Source organism: Scyliorhinus torazame, chromosome 27 (genome assembly GCF_047496885.1).
Source record: "Scyliorhinus torazame isolate Kashiwa2021f chromosome 27, sScyTor2.1, whole genome shotgun sequence".
Lineage (NCBI taxonomy): Eukaryota > Metazoa > Chordata > Chondrichthyes > Carcharhiniformes > Scyliorhinidae > Scyliorhinus > Scyliorhinus torazame.
This window is the reverse complement of record NC_092733.1, coordinates 7635803-7659752: the sequence shown is the minus strand read 5'-3', so window position 1 is coordinate 7659752 and position 23950 is coordinate 7635803. Positions and strand designations below refer to the sequence as shown.

Genomic DNA, 23950 nt, shown 5'->3' with positions numbered 1-23950 from the left:
GTCACAGAAGACATTTGTATTTTATTAACAATTCTGGCAGCCTCCCTGTCCGTACGGAGTTCTCAGAATAATTCAACTCGATTTCTTTAAGCTAATCACGACCCAGATGGCTTGGTCCTTAACTCATCACTATTATTACTGGGAGCGGGGTAGAAGGTTGTCCGGATCTCACAGGTACAATTGTGGTGCCTTTATTTTTATTTCCTCCCCCATGTACGCATTCAACTTGGCAAAAGTGCCGTCCAAGTTCAATGGTTGGGCACCCTCATTCAGGTACTGAAATGCGTGCTCGCCCATCACAGTGACTGATACCCCTGTATCCACATTCATACTTAGAGGCTTCCCATTTACCAGGAGTAATAGGGTCTGGCTTGACTGCTTTAAGATTAAACAGGGAGCAAATGTTAGAATCAATGGTGTCAGGCTCTTTCACACTGTGTACTTGTAATGCCTTGGCCAACTGGTTACTTGGCAGTCTCGACTTTGCTCAGTGCTGTTTTACCGCATGTCCTCTTCTGTAACAGTAATAACACTCAGTGTCCATGAATAAACATGATTCAGGAGTGTGGTTACACCCACATCAGTAACATTTCACCTTAAGAATCATTGTCTGACGGCCTCAGCTATATCTTTTTGTTCTGTAGCTGACTGAAAATGTTTCCTTGAGACAGCTTGGGGCTGCTTTGGTAGTTTTGACACCACGGCTGACTCCGAATTGGTATACAGCACCATGCTGTGCGCTTGTGAATCTTTTTCAGTGCTTTCATGGGTCAGCGCCATCTCCATTACCTATTTGAAATTTATGTTGACTTCTGCTCACAATCAGCACTGTATAACGTTGTTGCTCATGCCACAAACTAACCAATCCCACAGCATGTCATTTAGGGTCACTCCAAAATCGTAATGCTCCGATATTGCTTTCGTGTAATAATGGGCTGGATTATTCCGCCCGCCCACCGTAAGAACGCCACAGGCGAGACACGGAAAATGGAGAAGTCTAGCAACATTGGGCGGGATTCTCCGGCCGTGCACGGCCAGCAACCAGAGAATCCCGCCCAATGTAAGTCACGATTGATTGGCCAGGGATCTCATTTCTGAACAAATTTGAATCCCTGGATTATGATTGATTGTTTGGGTTGAAAATGACCCTTCACTAAATCCCCATGCTCAGTGTATGATTTAGAGTCAGGGACGCTTGGGGCTGTGAGGCTGTGAATAAGATTGTGGGTTTGACTTCCACAGACGCTCAGAAGAATGGTTTTGCACTTTGTCTCCTCCCCTATTTCGTTTGCCTGGAAATGAAATCCCAAAGCGCTCGATGTATCAACTCTAGGCCTCCATGGAGGAGTCGAACATGTCTATTTGCCCAAATACAGGCATTCTGATGAATATATTTTCTGTTTTTAGTTTCCTTTAGTCTTCGATTAAACTGCAATACTCACAGGGGTAGGGCTAGAAGCAGCGACAGGATCGTTTACTGTCGCCAGATGTGATGTCTATTCCTAGAGGTTTCTTAAGTAGAACAAACAAACTTTATTTACAAGGTTGCTTAATTAGCTCCGAGCTTCGAGCTAGTCCATTGTACCCTCGATGGAACTCAGAAAAGTCCTCCCCTTAGAGAGATAACCAGCGCTAGGTGCAGATTGGTCAATCAGGCCAGTGACCCTTACTCAGTAAGGCTGGGCTTAAAGTGACAATCGCCACACCCTGTTAACAGTTACATTTCTGACCTTGAGAAGTGTAGCACAGTCCAAGGAGCTCCTTCAAAAGGACTCCCTGTAAAAACTGACACACTCCCAGGAACTCTGCAAGTACTGACGCAATTCCAAAAACTCTACAAATACTGACACAATCCCAGGAACTCTGCAAATACTGACACGCTCCCAGAGACTTTCTGCAAATACTGACATACTCCCAGAGACTTTCTGCAAATACTGACTCACTCCCAGAGACTTTCTGTAAACATTGACACACTCCCATAAACTTTCTGCAAATACTGACACACTCCCAGGAACTCTGCAAATACTGACACACTCCCAGGAACACTGCAAATACCGACGCACTCCCAGAGATTTTCTGCAAATACCGACGCACTCCCAGAGACTCTCTGCAAATACCGACACACTCCCAGAGACTCTGCAAATACTGACACACTCCCAGAGACTGTCTGCAAATACTGACACACTCCCAGAGACTCTCTGCAAATACCGACGCACTCCCAGAGACTCTCTGCAAATACTGACACACTCCCAGAGACACTCTGCAAATACTGACACAATCCCAGAGACTCTCTGCAAATACTGACACACTCCCAGAAACTCTGCAAATACTGACACACTCCCAGAGACTTTCTGCAAATACTGACACACTCCCAGGGACTCTCTGCAAATACTGACACACTCCCAGAGACTCTCTGCAAATACTGACACAATCCCAGAGACTCTCTGCAAATACTGACACACTCCCAGAGACTCTCTGCAAATACTGACACACTCCCAGAGACTCTCTGCAAATACTGACACAATCCCAGAGATTCTCTGCAAATACTGACACACTCCCAGAGACTTTCTGTAAACACTGACACATTCCCAGAGACTCTCTGCAAAAACTGACACAGTCCCAGAGACTTTCTGCAAATACTGACACACTCCCAGAGACTTTCTGCAAATACTGACACACTCCCAGAGACTTTCTGTAAACACTGACACACTCCCAGAGACTCTGCAAAAACTGACACAGTCCCAGAGACTTTCTGCAAATACCGACACACTCCCAGAAACTCAGCAAATACTGACACACTCCCAGAGACTTTATGGATATACCGACACTCCCAGAGACTCTCTGCAAATACTGACACACTCCCAGAGACTTTCTGCAAATACTGACTGATGCGCAATCAATTACACTCAAGACCAAGTGATTTCATAACTGAAGGCAGAGCTACGTACAACAGCCAATGGTAGACTCCTGGGTCTAACCAATGGTCATCAGCCTCTTAGCTACCGCAATACCTGGTACTATCACACTGACACACTCCAGAAACTCTGCAAATACTGACACACTCCCAGAGACTTTCTGCAAATACTGACACACTCCCAGGAACTCTGCAAATACTGACACACTCCCAGAGACTCTCTGCAAATACTGACACACTCCCAGGAACTCTGCAAATATTGACACACTCCCAGAGACCCTCTGCAAATACCGACATTCCCAGAGACTCTCTGCAAATACTGACACACTCCCAGAGACTCTCTGCAAATACCGACACTCCCAGAGACTCTCTGCAAATACTGACACACTCCCAGAGACTCTCTGCAAATACTGACACACTCCCAGAGACTTTCTGCAAATACTGACACACTCCCAGAGACTTTCTGCAAATACTGACACACTCCCAGGAACTCTGCAAATACTGACACACTCCCAGGAACTCTGCAAATACTGACACACTCCCAGAGACTCTCTGCAAATACTGACACACTCCCAGGAACTCTGCAAATACCGACGCACTCCCAGAGACTTTCTGCAAATACTGACACACTCCCATAAACGTTCTGCAAATACTGACACACCCCCAGAGACTTTCTGCAAATACTGACACACTCCCATAAACGTTCTGCAAATACTGACACACTCCCAGAGACTTTCTGCAAATACTGTCACACTCCCATAAACTTTCTGCAAATACTGACACACTCCCAGGAACTCTGCAAATACTGACACACTCCCAGGAACACTGCAAATACCGACGCACTCCCAGAGATTTTCTGCAAATACCGACGCACTCCCAGAGACTCTCTGCAAATACCGACACACTCACAGACTCTCTGCAAATACTGACACACTCCCAGAGACTCTCTGCAAATACTGACACACTCCCAGAGACTCTCTGCAAATACTGACACACTCCCAGAGACTCTGCAAATACTGACACACTCCCAGAGACTGTCTGCAAATACTGACACACTCCCAGAGACTGTCTGCAAATACCGACGCACTCCCAGAGACTCTCTGCAAATACTGACACACTCCCAGAGACACTCTGCAAATACTGACACAATCCCAGAGACTCTCTGCAAATACTGACACACTCCCAGAAACTCTGCAAATACTGACACACTCCCAGAGACTTTCTGCAAATACTGACACACTCCCAGGGACTCTCTGCAAATACTGACACACTCCCAGAGACTCTCTGCAAATACTGACACAATCCCAGAGACTCTCTGCAAATACTGACACATTCCCAGAGACTCTCTGCAAATACTGACACAATCCCAGAGATTCTCTGCAAATACTGACACACTCCCAGAGACTTTCTGCAAATACTGACACACTCCCATAAACTTTCTGCAAATACCGACACACTCCCAGAGACTCTCTGCAAATACTGACACACTCCCAGAAACGCTGCAAATACTGACACACTCCCAGAGACTTTCTGCAAAAACTGACACACTCCCAGAGACTTTCTGGATATACCGACACTCCCAGAGACTCTCTGCAAATACTGACACACTCCCAGAGACTTTCTGTAAACACTGACACACTCCCAGAGACTCTCTGCAAATACCGACACACTCCCAGAGACTCTCTGCAAATACTGACACACTCCCAGAAACTCTGCAAATACTGACACACTCCCAGAGACTTTCTGCAAATACTGACACACTCCCAGAGACTTTCTGGATATACCGACACTCCCAGAGACTCTCTGCAAATACTGACACACTCCCAGAGACTTTCTGTAAACACTGACACACTCCCAGAGACTCTCTGCAAAAACTGACACAGTCCCAGAGACTTTCTGCAAATACTGACACACTCCCAGAGACTTTCTGTAAACACTGACACACTCCCAGAGACTTTCTGTAAACACTGACACACTCGCAGAGACTCTCTGCAAATACTGACACACTCCCAGAGACTTTCTGGATATACCGACACTCCCAGAGACTTTCTGCAAATACTGACACACTCCCAGAGACTTTCTGTAAACACTGACACATTCCCAGAGACTCTCTGCAAAAACTGACACAGTCCCAGAGACTTTCTGCAAATACTGACACACTCCCAGAGACTTTCTGCAAATACTGACACACTCCCAGAGACTTTCTGTAAACACTGACACACTCCCAGAGACTCTGCAAAAACTGACAGTCCCAGCGACTTTCTGCAAATACCGACACACTCCCAGAAACTCAGCAAATACTGACACACTCCCAGAGACTTTCTGGATATACCGACACTCCCAGAGACTCTCTGCAAATACTGACACACTCCCAGAGACTTTCTGCAAATACTGACTGATGCGCAATCAATTACACTCAAGACCAAGTGATTTCATAACTGAAGGCAGAGCTACGTACAACAGCCAATGGTAGACTCCTGGGTCTAACCAATGGTCATCAGCCTCTTAGCTACCGCAATACCTGGTACTATCACACTGACACACTCCAGAAACTCTGCAAATACTGACACACTCCCAGAGACTTTCTGCAAATACTGACACACTCCCAGGAACTCTGCAAATACTGACACACTCCCAGAGACTCTCTGCAAATACTGACACACTCCCAGGAACTCTGCAAATACTGACACACTCCCAGAGACTCTCTGCAAATACTGACGCACTCCCAGGAACTCTGCAAATACTGACACACTCCCAGAGACTCTCTGCAAATACCGACACTCCCAGAGACTCTCTGCAAATACTGACACACTCCCAGAGACTCTCTGCAAATACTGACACACTCCCAGAGACTTTCTGCAAATACTGACACACTCCCAGAGACTTTCTGCAAATACTGACACACTCCCAGGAACTCTGCAAATACAGACACACTCCCAGGAACTCTGCAAATACTGACGCACTCCCAGGAACTCTGCAAATACTGACACACTCCCAGAGACTCTCTGCAAATACTGACACACTCCCAGGAACTCTGCAAATACCGACGCACTCCCAGAGACTTTCTGCAAATACTGACACACTCCCATAAACGTTCTGCAAATACTGACACACCCCCAGAGACTTTCTGCAAATACTGACACACTCCCATAAACGTTCTGCAAATACTGACACACTCCCAGAGACTTTCTGCAAATACTGTCACACTCCCATAAACTTTCTGCAAATACTGACACACTCCCAGGAACTCTGCAAATACTGACACACTCCCAGGAACACCGCAAATACCGACGCACTCCCAGAGATTTTCTGCAAATACCGACACACTCCCAGAGACTCTCTGCAAATACCGACACACTCCCAGAGACTCTGCAAATACTGACACACTCACAGAGACTCTCTGCAAATACTGACACACTCACAGACTCTCTGCAAATACTGACACACTCCCAGAGACTCTCTGCAAATACTGACACACTCCCAGAGACTCTCTGCAAATACTGACACAATCCCAGAGACTCTCTGCAAATACTGACACACTCCCAGAAACTCTGCAAATACTGACACACTCCCAGAGACTTTCTGCAAATACTGACACATTCCCATAAACTTTCTGCAAATACCGACACACTCCCAGAGACTCTCTGCAAATACTGACACACTCCCAGAGACTTTCTGCAAATACTGACACACTCCCATAAACTTTCTGCAAATACCGACACACTCCCAGAGACTCTCTGCAAATACTGACACACTCCCAGAAACTCTGCAAATACTGACACACTCCCAGAAACTCTCTGCAAATACTGACACACTCCCAGAGACTCTCTGCAAATACTGACACACTCCCAGAAACTCTGCAAATACTGACACACTCCCAGAGACTTTCTGCAATTACTGACACACTCCCATAAACTTTCTGCAAATACCGTCACACTCCCAGAGACTCTCTGCAAATACTGACACACTCCCAGAGACTCTCTGCAAATACTGACACAATCCCAGAGACTCTCTGCAAATACTGACACACTCCCAGAAACTCTGCAAATACTGACACACTCCCAGAGACTCTCTGCAAATAGTGACACACTCCCAGGAACTCTGCAAATACCGACACACTCCCAGAGACTCTGTGTGATGAACGGTTACTGCCTTATCATCATGTAAGGTGATATCCCCTTTAAGACCAGGCTTGGAACCCTGGAGACTCCGCCTCTGGCTTCGCCCATCTGGGAGCCATACATAAAGGCCTGCCTCATGGTCTGTATAGCAGTCAGCTCTCGTCCAAATCTGTAGCATAGTTATTAGCCTAATAAAGCCTTCTTTACAGTTTAATCTCTAAGCATCATTATTGAGGGTACCTCAATTTATTAGGCTAAACTAGATTCAGGATGGACGCAGGCCTAAAACCAGAGAAGCTCAATCTGGAAGCACGAACGCCGGAGGCAAAGGACATTTTTAAATACTGGCTGCGATGCTTCGAGGCCTACCTGGACTCCGCAGAGACTCCCATCCTGGGGCCACGCAAGCTGCGTCTACTCCACGCCCGGGTGAGTCACAGAATCTTCGCCACGCTCGAAAAGGCGACGATTTATGAGGAAGCGATTGAGTTGCTCCGCAAGCGGTTTGTCAAACCCGTCAATGAGGTGCACGCCCGGCATCTGCTCTCTACCTGCCGGCAGCGCTCAGGGGAATCGCTCGACGAGTTTGTTGAGAAACTCACCGCGCTGGCCAGGGACTGTGACCATCAGGATGTGACAGGGGAAGTCCATATGAACCTGCACATCAGAGATTCTTTCGTGTCCGGCATCGCTCGACCTACATCCGGCAGCGACTGCTCGAAAACGGGGCAAAAGACCTCCAGGAGACGCTAACGCTCGCCTCCTCGCTGGAGGTGGCCCAACATAACTTGGGTACGTACCCCGCGGACTCTGCCAGCCCCCCGCGGACTTCCTCAGACTCGCCCGTATTACAGGCCTGCGCCACGCGGCGACCCGCTCACCATGGGGGCACACCTTGCTACCTCTGCGGGCAGGGCCAGCACCCACGCCCACGCTGCCCAGCCCGCTCCGCGATCTGCAGCGACTGCGGGAAGAAAGGGCACTTTGCGAGGGTCTGCCTGGCCAGACCCAGGGGCCAGAAAAACAAAGAACAGCCGGCCCGAAAATCACGCTCTCAGGCCCGCAGGCCTCGCAATGCTGCTGCGCACCGACCCTACATGTCCTCTTCTGACGCGTCATCAGCCTCGTGCGAATCATGGGAGCGGCCATCTGGTCGGCGGCCATCTTCTCGACCCGACACGTGCGACCAACGGCAGCGGCCATTTTACGATTCCGACTACCCGCGGCTGGGTGCGATCACCCTCGATCAAACTCGGCCAAAACACCTGCAGAACTCCATGATGCAGGTCCAGGTCAACGGGCACGACACTGCATGCCTCTTCGACTCCGGGAGCACGGAGAGCTTTATCCACCCTGAAACGGTAAGGCGCTGCTCCCTACGCACCCATCCCACATCCCAAACCATAGCCCTCGCATCTGGGTCCCACTCGGTACAAATCACGGGGTACTGTATTGCGGATCTCTCGATCCAGGGTGCCAAATACACCCGTTTCAAATTTCATATCCTCCCTCACCTCTGTGCCCCCCTGCTGCTCGGACTGGATTTCCAGTGCAGCCACCGAAGCCTGACACTGAAGTTCGGCGGACCCTTGCCCCCCCTCACGGTGTGCTGCCTGGCGACACTGAAAGTCGCACCCCCCTCGCTATTCGCTAACCTCACTCCCGACTGTAAGCCCGTCGCCACCAGGAGCCGGCGCTACAGTGCCCAAGATATGGCTTTTATCAAGTCAGAGGTCCAGCGTTTACTGGGAGAGGGGGTCATCGAGGCTAGCAACAGCCCTTGGAGAGCGCAAGTGGTGGTATTCCGGTCCGGGGAGAAGAAACGGATGGTCGTGGATTATAGCCAGACCATAAACCGATTCACGCAGCTTGATGCGTACCCCCTTCCTCACATCGCGGAAATGGTAAATCGGATCGCCCAATACCGAGTCTTTTCCACGGTCGACCTCAAATCTGCCTACCACCAGCTCCCCATCCGACCAAAAGACCGCCCCTATACTGCCTTCGAAGCAGCCGGCCGGCTCTTCCACTTCCTCAGGGTCCCCTTTGGTGTCACAAATGGGGTCTCCGTCTTTCAAAGGGCGATGGACCAAATGGTGGACCAGTACGGTTTGCGGGCTACATACCCGTACTTGGACAATGTCACCATCTGCGGCCATGATCAGCAGGACCATGACGCTAACCTCAAAAAGTTCCTCCAGACTGCCCGAGCCCTTAACCTGACCTATAACGAGGGCAAATGCGTTTTCCACACCACCCGGCTGGCCATCCTCGGCTATGTCGTGGAAGACGGGGTCCTAGGTCCCGACCCCGACCGCATGCGCCCCCTTAAGGAACTCCCTCTCCCCCGCAGCCTCAAGGCCCTCAAACGGTGCTTGGGGCTTTTCTCCTATTACGCCCAGTGGGTCCCCAAGTATGCGGACAAAGCCCGCCCACTCCTAAAGACCACCACTTTTCCCCTCTCAGCTGAGGCTCAATCGGCCTTCAACCGCATCAAGGCCGCCATGCACGCGGTGGACGAAACCATCCCTTTCCAGGTAGAGAGCGATGCATCAGACATCGCCCTGGCTGCTACCCTCAATCAAGGAGGCAGACCAGTAGCGTTCTTCTCCCGAACCCTCACCGCCTCCGAGATTCGACACTCTGCAGTCGAAAAGGAGGCACAAGCCATTGTGGAGGCTGTGCGGTGCTGGAGACACTACCTCGCCGGTAGGAGGTTTACCCTCGTCACCGACCAACGGTCGGTCGCCTATATGTTCGATAACACGCAACGGGGCAAAATAAAAAACGATAAAATTTTGAGGTGGAGGATCGAACTCTCCACCTACTCGTACGATATCAAGTATCATCCAGGGGAGCTCAACGAGCCCCCAGATGCCCTGTCCCGCGGCACATGCTCCAACGCGCAGGAGGACCGCCTGCAAGCCATCCACAATGACCTCTGCCACCCGGGGGTTACCCGGCTCGTCCATTTCATCAAGTCCCGCAACCTACCTTACTCAACCAAGGAGGTCAAGGCCATGGTCAGGGCCTGCCAGGTCTGTGCGGAGTGCAAACCGCACTTCTATCGGCCAGACAAGGTTCAGCTCGTGAAGGCCTCGGGCCCCTTTGAGCGACTGAGCGTGGACTTCAAGGGGCCCCTCCCGTCCACCAACCGTTATGCCTATTTCCTCACCGTGATCGATGAGTTCTCCCGTTTCCCATTCGCCATTCCCTGCACCGACATGTCCTCAGCCACGGTGATTAAGGCACTGCACAGCATCTTCACCCTGTTCGGTTTCCCTGCTTATATCCACAGCGACCGGGGTACATCGTTCATGAGCGATGAACTGCGTCAGTATCTGCTCAGCAAAGGCATCGCCTCGAGCAGAACGACCAGCTATAACCCACGGGGAAACGGGCAGGTGGAGAGGGAGAACGCGACTGTGTGGAAGGCTGTCCTTCTGGCCCTGCGGTCGAGAAATCTCCCAACCACCCGCTGGCAGGAGGTCCTACCCGATGCCCTACACTCCATTAGGTCACTCCTCTGCACGGCCACAAATGAGACCCCTCATGAGCGATTGTTTCTCTTCCCCAGGAAGTCTACCTCCGGGGTCTCGCTTCCACCTTGGCTGACGGCTCCGGGACCTGTTCTTCTCCGGAGGCACGCGAGGAGCCATAAAACGGACCCCCTAGTTGAAAAGGTCCGACTGCTCCACGCCAACCCTAGTTACGCCTAGGTGGAGTACTCCAATGGCAGGCAAGATACGGTTTCCCTCCGGGATCTGGCGCCCGCTGGATCCTCCACCACAGACACCCCTTCCCGCGCCGCTCCCCTGCAGGACCCGTCGCCCCCTACAACACACCCCCTTCCCCCTTTAAGACCAGGCTTGGAACTCTGGGGACTCCGCCTCTGGCTCCGCCCATCTGGGAGCCATACATAAAGGCCTGCCTCATGGTCTGTATAGCAGTCAGCTCTCGTCCAAATCTGTAGCATAGTTATTAGCCTAATAAAGCCTTCTTTACAGTTTAATCTCTAAGCATCATTATTGAGGGTACCTCACTCTGCCAATACTGACACACTCTCAGAAACTCTGCAAATACTGACACACTCCCAGAGACTTTCTGCAAATACTGACACACTCCCAGAGACTCTCTGCAAATACTGACACACTCCCAGAAACTCTGCAAATACTGACACACTCTCAGAAACTCTGCAAATACTGACACACTCCCAGAGACTTTCTGCAAATACTGACACACTCCCAGAGACTCTCTGCAAATACTGACACACTCCCAGAGACACTCTGCAAATACTGACACACTCCCAGAAACTCTGCAAATACTGACACACTCCCAGAGACTTTCTGCAAATACTGACACACTCCCAGAGACTCTCTGCAAATACTGACACAATCCCAGAGACTCTGCAAATACTGACACACTCCCAGAGACTCTCTGCAAATACTGACACACTCCCAGAGACTTTCAGCAAATACTGACACACTCCCAGAGACTTTCTGCAAATACTGACACACTCCCAGAAACTCTGCAAATACTGACACACTCCCAGAAACTCTGCAAATACTGACACACTCCCAGAGACTTTCTGCAAATACTGACACACTCCCAGAAACTCTGCAAATACTGACACACTCCCAGAAATTCTGCAAATACTGACACACTCCCAGAGACTTTCGGCAAATACTGACACACTCCCAGAGACTTTCTGGAAATACTGACACACTCCCAGAAACTCTGCAAATACTGACACACTCCCAGAAACTCTGCAAATACTGACACACTCCCAGAGACTTTCTGCAAATACTGACACACTCCCAGAAACTCTGCAAATACTGACACACTCCCAGAAATTCTGCAAATACTGACACACTCCCAGAGACTTTCGGCAAATACTGACACACTCCCAGAGACTTTCTGGAAATACTGACACACTCCCAGAAACTCTGCAAATACTGACACAATCCCAAAAACTCTGCAAATACTGACACACTCCCAGGAACTCTGCCAATACTGACACACTCCCAGAGACCTTGCATCAGTCTTCAGACTGGAAGACACCAGTGACATACCAGAACTTCAAGAGAGTCAGGGGACAGAGGTGAGTATAGTGGCCATCACTAAGGAGAAGATTCTGGGGAAACTGAAAGGTCTGAAGCTGGATAAATCACTCGGACCGGATGGGTTACACAAGTAGGTTAACGTGCAATTTCAGTTGGCAGTTAGGAAGACAAATGCAATGTTAGCATTCATGTCGAGAGGGCTAGAATACAAGAGCAGGGATGTACTGTTGAAGCTGTATCAGGCCTTGGTAAGACCCCATTTGGAGTATTTTGAACAGTTTGTGGCCCCGTATCTAAGGAAGGATGTGCTGTCCTTGGAAAGAGTCCAGAGGAGGTTCACAAAAATGATGCCCAAAATGAAGGACTTGTCAAATGAGGAATGGTTGAGGACTCTGAGTTTGTACCTGGTGTTTAGAACGATGTGGGGGAATCTTATTGAAACTTACAGGATACTGAGAGGCCTGGATAAAGTGGACGTGGAGAGGTTGTTTCCACTAGTAGGAGAAACTAGAACCAGAGGACACAGCCTCAGACTGAAGGGACGATCCTTTAAAACAGAGATGAGGAGGAATTTCTTCAGCCAGAGGGTGGTGAATCTGTGGAACACATTGCCGCAGAAGGCTTTGGAGTCCAAGTCACTGAGTAGCTTTAAGACACTAATAGATAGGTTCTTGATTAATAAGTGGATTAAGGATTAAGGGGAGAAGGCAGGAGAATGGGGATGAGAAACATATGAGCCGTGATTGAATAGTGGAGCAGACTCAATGGGCTGAGTGGCCTAATTCTGCTCCTGTGTTTTATGACTGCAAATCCTGATGCACTCCCAGGGTCTCTGCATATACTGCCGTGCTCCCAGAAGCACTCCACAAATTACTCATACATTCTCAGGGAGTTTCAGCAAAACGGATATATTCCCAGAGATCCGGGACCCTCGAGTGTCCTAGTTTTTGCTGGCGGGTGTCCCTGGGTATTCCGACAGTCTTTGGGATACCATAACACTAGCAAAATCCCAAAGACATCTAGTTCTAACTTTCCTAACCAATTTTGCATTGCTCTAAAGGACTCAACTAGCATGTGAATTTCGCTCTATCCGATCTACAGAATGGCTGGAGGAGAAAGTAACCCATGGTAGAAGTTGTGTGTTCGAGGCACAAGGCTATACCTAAAATGCTTATCTGATCTGGGAATGTTTCATGAAAGCAGTGGGAGCTGACAATAACCCTTTAAAACATTAATCATTGTCCAAATAGTTTCCAGCTTTGCCAAGTGAAGAGGCTATGTCTCTTAAAAAACAAGTCTTACCATCAAAGGGCGATTTCTCTTCAGTGTCAGTCTCCTCCTCTGCCAGTATCACCTCCTCTGCATGAAATGAATAGTCAAATAACAGGAAAAAAAAGATGGGAATGTGACGAAAGGCTCTGCAACTAATTAGCACTGCAAAATATTTCTTAAAACATATATATATATATATATATGCCTCCTTACATATACATAAAACAGGTTTGCTGCAAAGGTTTGTTCAAGTTCTAAGAAGTCCGACATGGAGAATTGCTGTTAATTATGCACCACCTTCAAACAGTTTCCCACCCCCCGGGTTAATTGCTGTATCTGTCAAGATGTTAATCAGTTGTCAGGTTCAGTAATTCCTACCAGCTACCGCTGCAGGTGGAACCACCAACAAAACCCCTGCAGAGGCATCAAAGGTGCACTAGAGATACGCTCTGCTCACAAACATATGGTGTTGTTCCAGCTGCGTGAGCTAATTCTGTGGTTCTTACCCTATTGTGAACTGGGCTTTTCTCAGGCTCTGTCCAACCAAAGAGCACTCGGCTCCTTCTGCTAAAGATAATGCCTTCCTGCCTCTCTTTTATTTGTGTCTCACTGTCCGCTGTTTCACTCTCCTCCACGTCCATGTTGGGGAGATGGAATTTAGACCAGTGGTCATCCTAGGTGAACTATACAGCCAGCACGTTGGTGCAGTGGTTAGCACTGCTGCCTCGCACCGCAGAGGTCCCGTGTTCAATCCAGGCCCCGGGTCACTGCCGTGTGAAGTTTGCATGTTCTCCCCGTGTCTGCGTGGGTTTCACCCCCACAACCCAAAGATGTGCAGGGTAGGTGGATTGGCCACTCTAAATTGCCCCTTAATTGGAAAAAAAGAATTGGGTACTCTAAATTTATATTTAAAAAAGGTTACTAGGTGAACTACCACAAGGTCTTCATACTCTTGACAGCTACAAATTCGCATGTTTTTGAAAGAGAATAATCCCAATTTCCTCTCACCATTGAGGTGGGGTGTATGTGCTCAGTCACACAGTCATCATGTGATTAGTCAGGTGATTTCTCCATTGTTACTCTCTCCTGTCTCTCTGTAGCTACTGAAACTACTGTAAGCTAACTTGTTATTTTATGCACTTAATAAAATGTTGGTATATTTTCTGAATATTCATGACTGTGGCGACTATTAAATTTTTTTCGAGATGACTAGACAAATGGAATCACACATCACAGAAAGAGGTCAAGCAGCCAATCATTCCCCTATTGGCTCTTTGAAAGAGCCATCCCAATTAGTTCCACTCCATTGATTTTTCCCAATACCTACAATAACCTTTTTCAAATATTTATCCAATTTGCTTTTGAAAGTTAATAGTGAGTTTGCGTCCACCACCCTTTCAGACGGTAAGTTCCAGGGAATAACATCCAGTTGTGTAAAAAACTATTTTTTGTCAAAGACATTAATTCCGTGTCCCCTGGTTACAATGTCGTGCCAGTGGAAACAATTTTTCCCTATCTACTTGAGAAAACATCTATATTAAATTTCCCCTTAGCCTTCGCTCCCTAAGAAGAACAATCTCCGCTGCTCTCGTCTTTTCACATTACTGAAGTCTCTCATCCCTGATAGCATTTTGGTCAATCTCCTCTTCATCCAATCCAAAGCCTTTGACATCCTTCTTAAAATGTGGTGCACAGAATTGGACACAATTTCACCTGGAGCCGAACAGGTCATTTACAAAGGTTTTTCAAAATGTCCTGACTTTTGTACCACCCCCTTGCTTCTATTTACAAAGCTAAGGATCCAGGTTGCCTCTTAAACAGCCTTCTCAACTTGACCTACCACCTTTAACTTGGTTGCTTATCTCTGGACGTTTTCCAAGGCATCAATATACCCATCAAGGTTTATCTTTTGGTAAGCTCCAGCTCAGCATGGTTGTCTTGTTCGAGCCCCACACTTACCTGCTTTACAAATCCACTCCAGGTAACCATTCAGCTCTCTCTCAATCTGCTGCTGTCTCCTCAATTTTAGGAATGCACGTCTGTTTTCCACCCTCTCTCTCTCTTTGGCAAACTCCCTGAAACAAAGATTTACCAGCATCTGTTAGAGCAGTGATACCAGACTATTGTTAAGGGCCACAATTAAACAAATGTCTTATTCACGAACATGCCCAGAAATTCACACCACTGCACCATTGATTGGTGATCAAATTCCTGATTTCAATTTTCTTTTAATTATTTCACCTGATTCTGGCAAGGTCAACATTTTTATTTCTTATCCCTAATTTCCACTGAGAAGCTGGTGGTGAGCCACCTTCTTCGACCACTAACTACAGTCCACGTCATGTAGGTACACCCAAAGTGCTGTGGGAGTTAGGGGTTGGTCATGGACACTTACCTGGACTCTGTGTTGCAGGAGGCAGTCACACCTGTCAGAGTAAGTAGTTTAAATCCTGCCAGTGGCCAGGGACAGCAGGGTGTGACTGCAAGTCAGGCAGGTAAAGGGAACCAGCAGTCAGGAACTCAGGAGCCTCAGCCCTTGACTCTGTCCAACAGGTATGAGGCACTTGCTCCCTGTGTGGATGGCGAACAGGGTTGCAGGAAGGATGAGTCAGCTGACCAAGGCACCATGGTTCAGCAGGCCATTCAAGGGGAGGGAGTAAATAGGCAAGTTGTAGTTGTAGGGGATTCTATTATCAGGGGGATAGATAGTATCCTTTGTGAGCAGGATAAAGAGTCCCGCATGGTATGTTGCCTGCCCGGTGCTAGGGTGCGGGACATCTCTGACCGGCTTGAAAGGATACTGGAGAGGGAGGGGGAGGATCCAGTTGTTGTGGTCCATGTCGGTACCAACAACATAGGCAAGTCTAGGAAAGAGGACCTGTTTAGAGATTATAAAGAGCTGGGATTCAAATTAAAAAACAGGTCCTCAAAGGTCATAATCTCCGGATTACTGCCCGAGCCACGTGCAAATTGGCATAGGGAGGCAAGAATAAGGGAAGTTAACACGTGGCTGAAAGAGTGGTGTGGGAATGAGGGGTTCCTTTTCATGGGACACTGGCATCAGTTTTGGGACATGAGGGACCTATACCGTTGGGATGGTCTCCACCTGAACCGAGCTGGGACCAGTGTTCTGGCGAAAAGAGTAAATAGGGTGGTCAATAGGACTTTAAACTAAAGATTGGGGGGGGGAAGGGAAAGTCAGGGAACCAAGAGGTGAAGTAATCAGCGGGGAGCGTAGCTGCTTAGGAATACAAAAAAACACGAACAGACAAAACTCAAGAGTGATTACGATTGTCCCCATCCCACAAAATATGACACAGTGTATGGAAAGGCTCAGTAAACCAAGGTCCACCACACTAAGAAAACAAAAAGGGACGGTCAATAGAGAATTAAAGGTGCTATATTTAAATGCGCGCAGTGTACGGAACAAGGTAGATGAGCTTGTGGCCCAGATTGTGACTGGCAGGTATGATGTGGTAGGCATCACAGAGACATGGTTGCAGGGGGTTCAGGACTGGCATTTAAACATCCAGGGATTCACAACCTATCGAAAAGACAGAGAGGTGGGCAGAGGGGGCGGGGTTGCCTTGTTAATTAGGAATGAAATTAAATCAATAGCACTAAACGACATAGGGTCAGATGATGTGGAGTCTGTGTGGGTAGAGTTGAGGAACCACAAAGGCAAAAAAACCATAATGGGAGTTATGTACAGGCCTCCTAACAGTGGTCAGGACCAGGGGCACAAAATGCACCACAAAATAGAAAGTGCATGTCAGAAAGGCAAGGTCACAGTGTTCATGGGGGACTTTAATATGCAGGTGGACTGGGTAAATAATACTGCCAGTGGACCCAAGGAAAGGGAATTCATTGAATGTTTACAGGAGGGCTTTTTGGAACAGCTTGTGATGGAGCCCACGAGGGAACAGGCCATTCTGGACTTAATGTTATGTAATGAGCCAGACTTGATTAAAGATCTTAAAGTAAGGGAGCACTTAGGAGGCAGTGATCATAATATGGTCGAATTCAATCTCCAATTTGAAAGAAAGAAGGTAGAATAAGATGTAAAGGTGTTACAGTTAAATAAAAGTAACTACAGGGGCATGAGGGAGGAACTGACGAAAAGCGACTGGGAGCAGAGCCTAGTGGGAAAGACAGTAGAACAGCAATGGCAGGAGTTTCTGGGGATTGTAATTGAGGACACAGTACAGAGGTTCATCCCAAAGAAAAGAAAGGTTATCAGAGGAAGGAATTAGGCAGCCATGGCTGACAAAGGAAGTTAGGGAATGCATCAAAGCAAAAGAGAAAGCCTATAATGTGGCAAAGAGTAGTGGGAAGTCAGAAGATTGGGAAGGCTACAAAAACAAACCGAGGATAACAAAGAGAGAGATAAGGAAAGAGAGGATCAAATTTGAAGGTAGGCTAGCCAGTAACATTAGGAATGATAGTAAAAGTTTCTTTAAATACATTAAAAACAAACGGGAGGCAAAAGTTGACATTGGGCCGCTCCAAAATGACGCTGGTAATTTTGTGATGGGAGACAAGGAAATAGCTGAGGAACTAAATAAGTACTTTGCGTCAGTCTTCACAGTAGAAGACATGAGTAATATCCCAACAATTCCGGAGAGTCAGGGGGCAGAGTTGAATATGGTAGCCATCACCAAGGAGAAAGTGCTAGAGAAACTAAGAGGTCTAAAAATTGATAAATCTCCGGGCCCAGATGGGCTACATCCTAGAGTTCTAAAGGAGATAGCTGAAGAAATAGTGGAGGCGTTAGTTATGATCTTTCAAAAGTCACTGGAGTCAGGGAAGGTCCCAGAGGATTGGAAAATCGCTGTTGTAACCCCCCTGTTCAAAAAGGGAACAAGGAAAAAGATGGAAAATTATAGGCCAATTAGCCTAACCTCGGTTGTTGGCAAGATTCTAGAATCCATTGTTAAGGATGAGATTTCTAAATTCTTGGAAGTGCAGGGTCGGATTAGGACAAGTCAGCATGGATTTAGTAAGGGGAGGTCGTGCCTGACAAACCTGTTAGAGATCTTTGAAGAGATAACAAATAGGTTAGACCAAGGAGAGCCAATGGATGTTATCTATCTTGTCTTCCAAAAGGCCTTTGATAAGGTGCCTCACGGGAGACTGCTGAGTAAAATAAGGGCCCATGGTATTCGAGGCAAGGTACTAACATGGATTGACGATTGGCTGTCAGACAGAAGGCAGAGAGTTGGGATAAAAGGTTCTTTTTCGGAATGGCAACCGGTGACGAGTGGTGTCCCGCAGGGTTCAGTGTTGGGGCCACAGCTGTTCTCTTTATATATTAACGATCTAGATGACGGGACTGAGGGCATCCTGGCTAAGTTTGCCGATGATACAAAGATAGGTGGAGGGACAGGTAGTATGGAGGAGGTGGGGAGGCTGCAGAAAGATTCAGACAGTTTAGGAGAGTGGTCCAAGAAATGGCTGATGAAATTCAACGTGGGCAAGTGCGAGGTCTTGCACTTTGGAAAGAAGAATAGAGGCGTGGACTATTTTCTAAACGGTGACAAAATTCATAATGCTGAAGTGCAAAGGGACTTGGGAGTCCTAGTCCAGGATTCTCTAAAGGTAAACTTGCAGGTTGAGTCCGTAATTAAGAAAGCAAATGCAATGTTGTCATTCATCTCAAGAGGCTTGGAATATAAAAGCAGGGATGTACTTCTGAAGCTTTATAAAGCATTAGTTAGGCCCCATTTAGAATACTGTGAGCAATTTTGGGCCCCACACCTCAGGAAGGACATACTGGCACTGGAGCGGGTCCAGCGGAGATTCACACGGATGATCCCAGGAATGGTAGGCCTAACATATGATGAACGTCTGAGGATCCTGGGATTATATTCATTGGAGTTTAGGAGTTTGAGGGGAGATCAAATAGAAACTTACAAGATAATGAATGGCTTAGATAGGGTGGATATAGGGAAGTTGTTTCCATTAGCAGAGGAGACTAGGACCCGGGGGCACAGCCTTAGAATAAAAGGGAGTCACTTTAGAACAGAGATGAGGAGAAATTTCTTCAGCCAGAGAGTGGTGGGTCTGTGGAATTCATTGCCACAGAGGGCGGTGGAGGCCGGGACGTTGAGTGTCTTTAAGACAGAAGTTGATAAATTCTTGATTTCTCGAGGAATTAAGGGCTATGGAGAGAGAGCGGGTAAATGGAGTTGAAATCAGCTATGATTGAATGGTGGAGTGGACTCGATGGGCCGAATGGCCTTACTTCCGCTCCTATGTCTTATGGTCTTATGGAGGAGTTCCAGGATTTTGACCCAACAACTGTGAAGGAACGCAATGTAGCTCCAAGTCAGGATGGTGTGTTCCTTGGAGGGGAATTTAGGTGCTGGTCCTCCATGCATCTGTTGCTCTTGTCCTTCTAGGTGGTAGAGGTTGCGTGTTTGGAAGATGTTGTCGAAGGAGCCTTGGTAAGTTGCTGCACTGCATCTTGTGGATGGTACCATTGTGTCATTGTAAATAGTTGTCAAGTTGGGCAGCTCGGTAGCACAGTGGTTAGAACAGTTGCTCCACAGCTCCAGGGTCCCAGGTTCGATTCCCGGCTTGGTCACTGTCTGTGTGGAGTCTGCACATCCTCCCCGTGTCTGCATGGGTTTCCTCCGGGTGCTCTGGTTTCCTCACACAGTCCAAAGATGTGCAGATTAGGTGAATTGGCCATGCTAAATAGCCTTTAGTCTCCAAAAAGGTTAGGTGGGGTTACTGGATTATGGGGATAGGGTGGAGGCGTGGTCTTAAGTGGGGTCTTCTTTCCAAGGGCCGGTGCAGACTTGATGGGCCGAATGGCCTCCTTCTGCACTGTAAATTCTATGATTCTATGAAGTGAAAAAGAAAAAACTGCTGAGTTAATAGTTCTATCAGGAAGTTGAAATAACTCCACAACATCCCCTCGCATCACACCTACCTTCTTCTCTTTTCGGCAATCACTCGCTAACGAATATGATTGACCACCCAAGAAACTCTGTGTTACAGGCCATGGGTTCTGTGGGTTCCTGCATGGTTGATGAGCAAAATGCTAGAGCCGCATCTTCGATCAAACACTTGGCAAGAGTTTCCGGGAGGTGGGATCAGTGCTTGGACTCCAGATTGTGGATATTCCTTTCTCAGGCTCCTTTCCTGGGCCTCCTCTTGCCATCAGGTGTCCTCGAAGAATTGTGTCCCTTCAATTGGTTCCTCCAAGTAGGTCTCCTCGGAGCAAGGGTATCCCAGGCATTGGCGTCTATGTTGCATTTCTTGAGGTAAGCCTTCAGGGTGTCTTTGAAGCGCTTTCTTCATCCTCCTCTTGTTCAGGACCTGGGTCAGTTGATAGCACTGTCAACTCTGATTCAGAAAGTTACGAGTTTCATTCACATGCCGGGACTCAAGAGCACAACTCTAAGGCTGACATTCCTGTGGCAGAATGCCCCATTGTCAGATGAGAAGATAAATTGAGGCCATGTAGGGTAAAACATTCATTGACACTATTTAATGAAGAGCAGGGGAGAAGGGGAACTCTCCCCAGTGTCATGGCCAGTATTAATCCCTCAGCAAAACAGATTCATTGTCCATTATTACAATATAACAGCCATGGTGCTTCATTGGGTCAGGGCTTCTCCCGGAGTGTCCAATGGGCTGGATCCAGCTCGGGAGGGGGCCTGAATCCGCCCTCCTCCACTATCTTCCCAAGCATCCTCGAGAAGTACTCTGTGGGAGTTGAGCCTTCCATACCCTCCGGGTAACCCCACAATTCTTGAGATTCTGCCCCCTAGCCCATTTCTCCATTTCATCCACCTTAGCCCTCAGTGCCTTATTTTCACCGGCCATCAGCGAGATCTCAGCCTCCGGCAAGGCGATTTGTTCGCCGCCCTTCGGAGGAACTGCCTCCACACCCTTAATCGCCGCACCATGCTATTTCGGAGGTATTTTCCAACTTTGATCAGATGGGAGCCATGGCATCCTCTATTGACTTACGAAGGCCCCCGAACACAACTCTCCAGTGGCTCTCAAACTCCACTGCCAAGATGTCGGCAAGCATCTCGGCCATTATTGGAGTGGCCCGAGTCACAGGAGCAGTCTCCCCATCTTCTCCACTGAGGGGCCTTGAGAAGCCTCCGAATCCGTCGATGAATTTCTATCAGTGATTTATTTTGTCCTGGTCATTCTTGGCTTTGTCCTGGTCATTCTTGGCATTTCCCTTATGCGGGCACCTTCTCCATCGAACAGATGGAATTTTATGTGAAAATATTCCCCAAAACTGAGCAAAAGGGTCAAGAAATTCTGGTGGGAACCTCCTCCCTCATGTGTGACTCCTCCCTCCAGGCCGCCATTGGAAGTCACGGAGGCAGGCATGAAGTACAATTAGGATAGGTCATCGGAGAGAAAGAGATTAATTTCTTATACAGCTGTGAAACAAATTGATTTCTTCTGCGGACCGAAACGTGCACATCTCTGTATAGTTGCTAAATATACTTCCATTTATGAGATTAATTCAATTTTCAAAAGAACCATATCTTTGAAATTCCATATAATTTTATTTTGATCGTTTGTCTCTGCCTAATGTCACCTTTACAAAATATGTAATTTCCATTAGCGACGCCCACATCCTGTGAAAGGAATTTTAAAAAGACCACAGAAGGGGGCTGTAATAGCTCCTTTGTGCCAGAAGAAATAAATGCTTGGGGGAAAAATGATGGAAAAGGTACATCCCTCTTATGGAAACTGCCATAAATCACCAACATCCACAATTATATTAATTACACTGCTGTTTACATATGATGTGTAGCAGTTAAACCTGCTAGTTAAGCTGCCAGGGAGAAAATTTGAATGCATCATCATCATTAAAAGTAAAGCAATAACCTCTACTTATATTAAATATTTAGGGTTGATTCTCTTTGTTGGACAGGGATTCCAGTGGGAAAAATCCTGACCCTTCTGCTGCACCAGAAGGTTGAAGCCTTCTCCTCGTCAGTGTTCGGCCTGAAAGAGGGAGAGAAGATGCTACATGGGTGCGCACTCACTCACTCTCCCCATTGAGACCATAGGATCATTGCCACCTCTTCCCAAGACCGACTATTACTTTCCACATGACTCGCCCGAGAATTGGGATGGTGAGAATGATATCCACAGGAGGCCTAGACAGTGCATGCAAGCAATCACTACGGTTCGTGATGACAGGCATGGGAGAGACTTCCTGATAGATGAAAAGGCATGGCACAAATATTCTCTCTTTTTCCACTGTTATTACATCAGATTTCTTCCAGAATCATGGAGGAGATTTCTCTCCTTAATATGCAAAACATCCTAAGGTGCTTTTACAAAGGGATCTGGACTTTGAGACAAGATTGGGAAGAGATTAGAAAAGGTGACGAGAGGCATGGCTGAAAGAATTGGTTTTCAAGAAGCTTTAGAAAGTGGGTAAAAATCTAGCAAAGTGAAAGGTTTAGAAAGGGATCAGATTACAAGACCAAGAGGGATTTCTATAATATGAAAGGGACCAGCCATATACTCTCCACCTGATGTACATGAACTTAGTAATGGGAACCAGTCTGTTAAGATTGTACATTTCAGTAAAATCCTAAATTTTTCCCCTTGTCTCTTGCAGTGACTGACTCCTGCTGTGGTGCAGATCACTGGGTGCTAAAGGAATATTGGTAGGTTATTTTACCTCATGGGATGTCAAGCAGAGTCCTGACCCTACTCCAAACTCACAGTCTATATCTATATCAGAGGTCATTTAATGATGATCAGAGTCAGAAATCCTAGCCAGTTTTCTCCTCTCTACTGGAGAGACAGTGAACTCAATTGTAGCACTTTCTCATTAAAGGTGGCTGATTCAACAAAGATTCAGGACAAAAGCTGATTATAGCACTAACAGCACTATGGGTGTCCCTACACCATAGGGGCTGCAGTGGTTCAAGAAAGCAGCTCAGCACAACCTTCTCGAGGGCAATTAGGGATGGACAATAAATGCTGGCCGAGTCAGCGACACCCACATCCCATAAAAATGCCCAAATGTGGTAAAAATAAATATTTTTTTGAAAAGCAGATTGCTGACCCTTTAACAACATCTTGAAATGAAAAATGAAATGAAAATTGCTTATTGTCACAAGTAGGCTTCATGAAGTTACTGTGAAAAGCCCCTAGTCGCCACATTCCGGCGTCTGTTCGGGGAGGCTGTAACGGGAATTGAACCGTGCTGCTGGCCTGCCTTGGTCTGCTTTCAAAGCCAGCGATTTAGCCCTGTGCTAAACAGCCCCTCCATCTTCACTCCATTGGCTACAGTTGTCTGAAGAGCTATTGGCAAATAAATCATCTAAGTGTTGTCTTCACAATCATCAAAGTTGCTCAGGTTCATTACATTGTCAAGTGGTAATTCGACCAACAGTTCAACTGGTTATTGATCAGGTGGACTTAATTTTTCTGGCATCCACTGTTCTTGTTAATAAAACATGTGCTGGCTGTTCACCTTAATTGATTAAATCATCCTTGCTCGCACCCGATTTGCTGTTCCATGCCACTGTTTGCTCACAAACGTTCGATAAAAGTTTGCTCACATATGGTATTTTAAG

General features: G+C 47.4%; 1 protein-coding gene across 8 annotated transcripts in view; it reads right to left on the bottom strand.

The window, feature by feature from the left end:
* The window catches only part of LOC140403169 (voltage-dependent P/Q-type calcium channel subunit alpha-1A-like), a 721889-nt gene that overhangs the window by 330624 nt on the left and 367315 nt on the right, over positions 1-23950 (bottom strand). For all 8 annotated transcript variants that reach the window (XM_072490879.1, XM_072490875.1, XM_072490873.1 and 5 more), the window contains exons 8-9: positions 15330-15445; positions 13401-13457 (exon numbers count right to left, since the gene is read on the bottom strand). In XM_072490879.1, coding sequence (XP_072346980.1) covers positions 13401-13457; positions 15330-15445 — 173 coding nt within the window. The remainder of the gene's footprint in view (positions 1-13400; positions 13458-15329; positions 15446-23950) is intronic.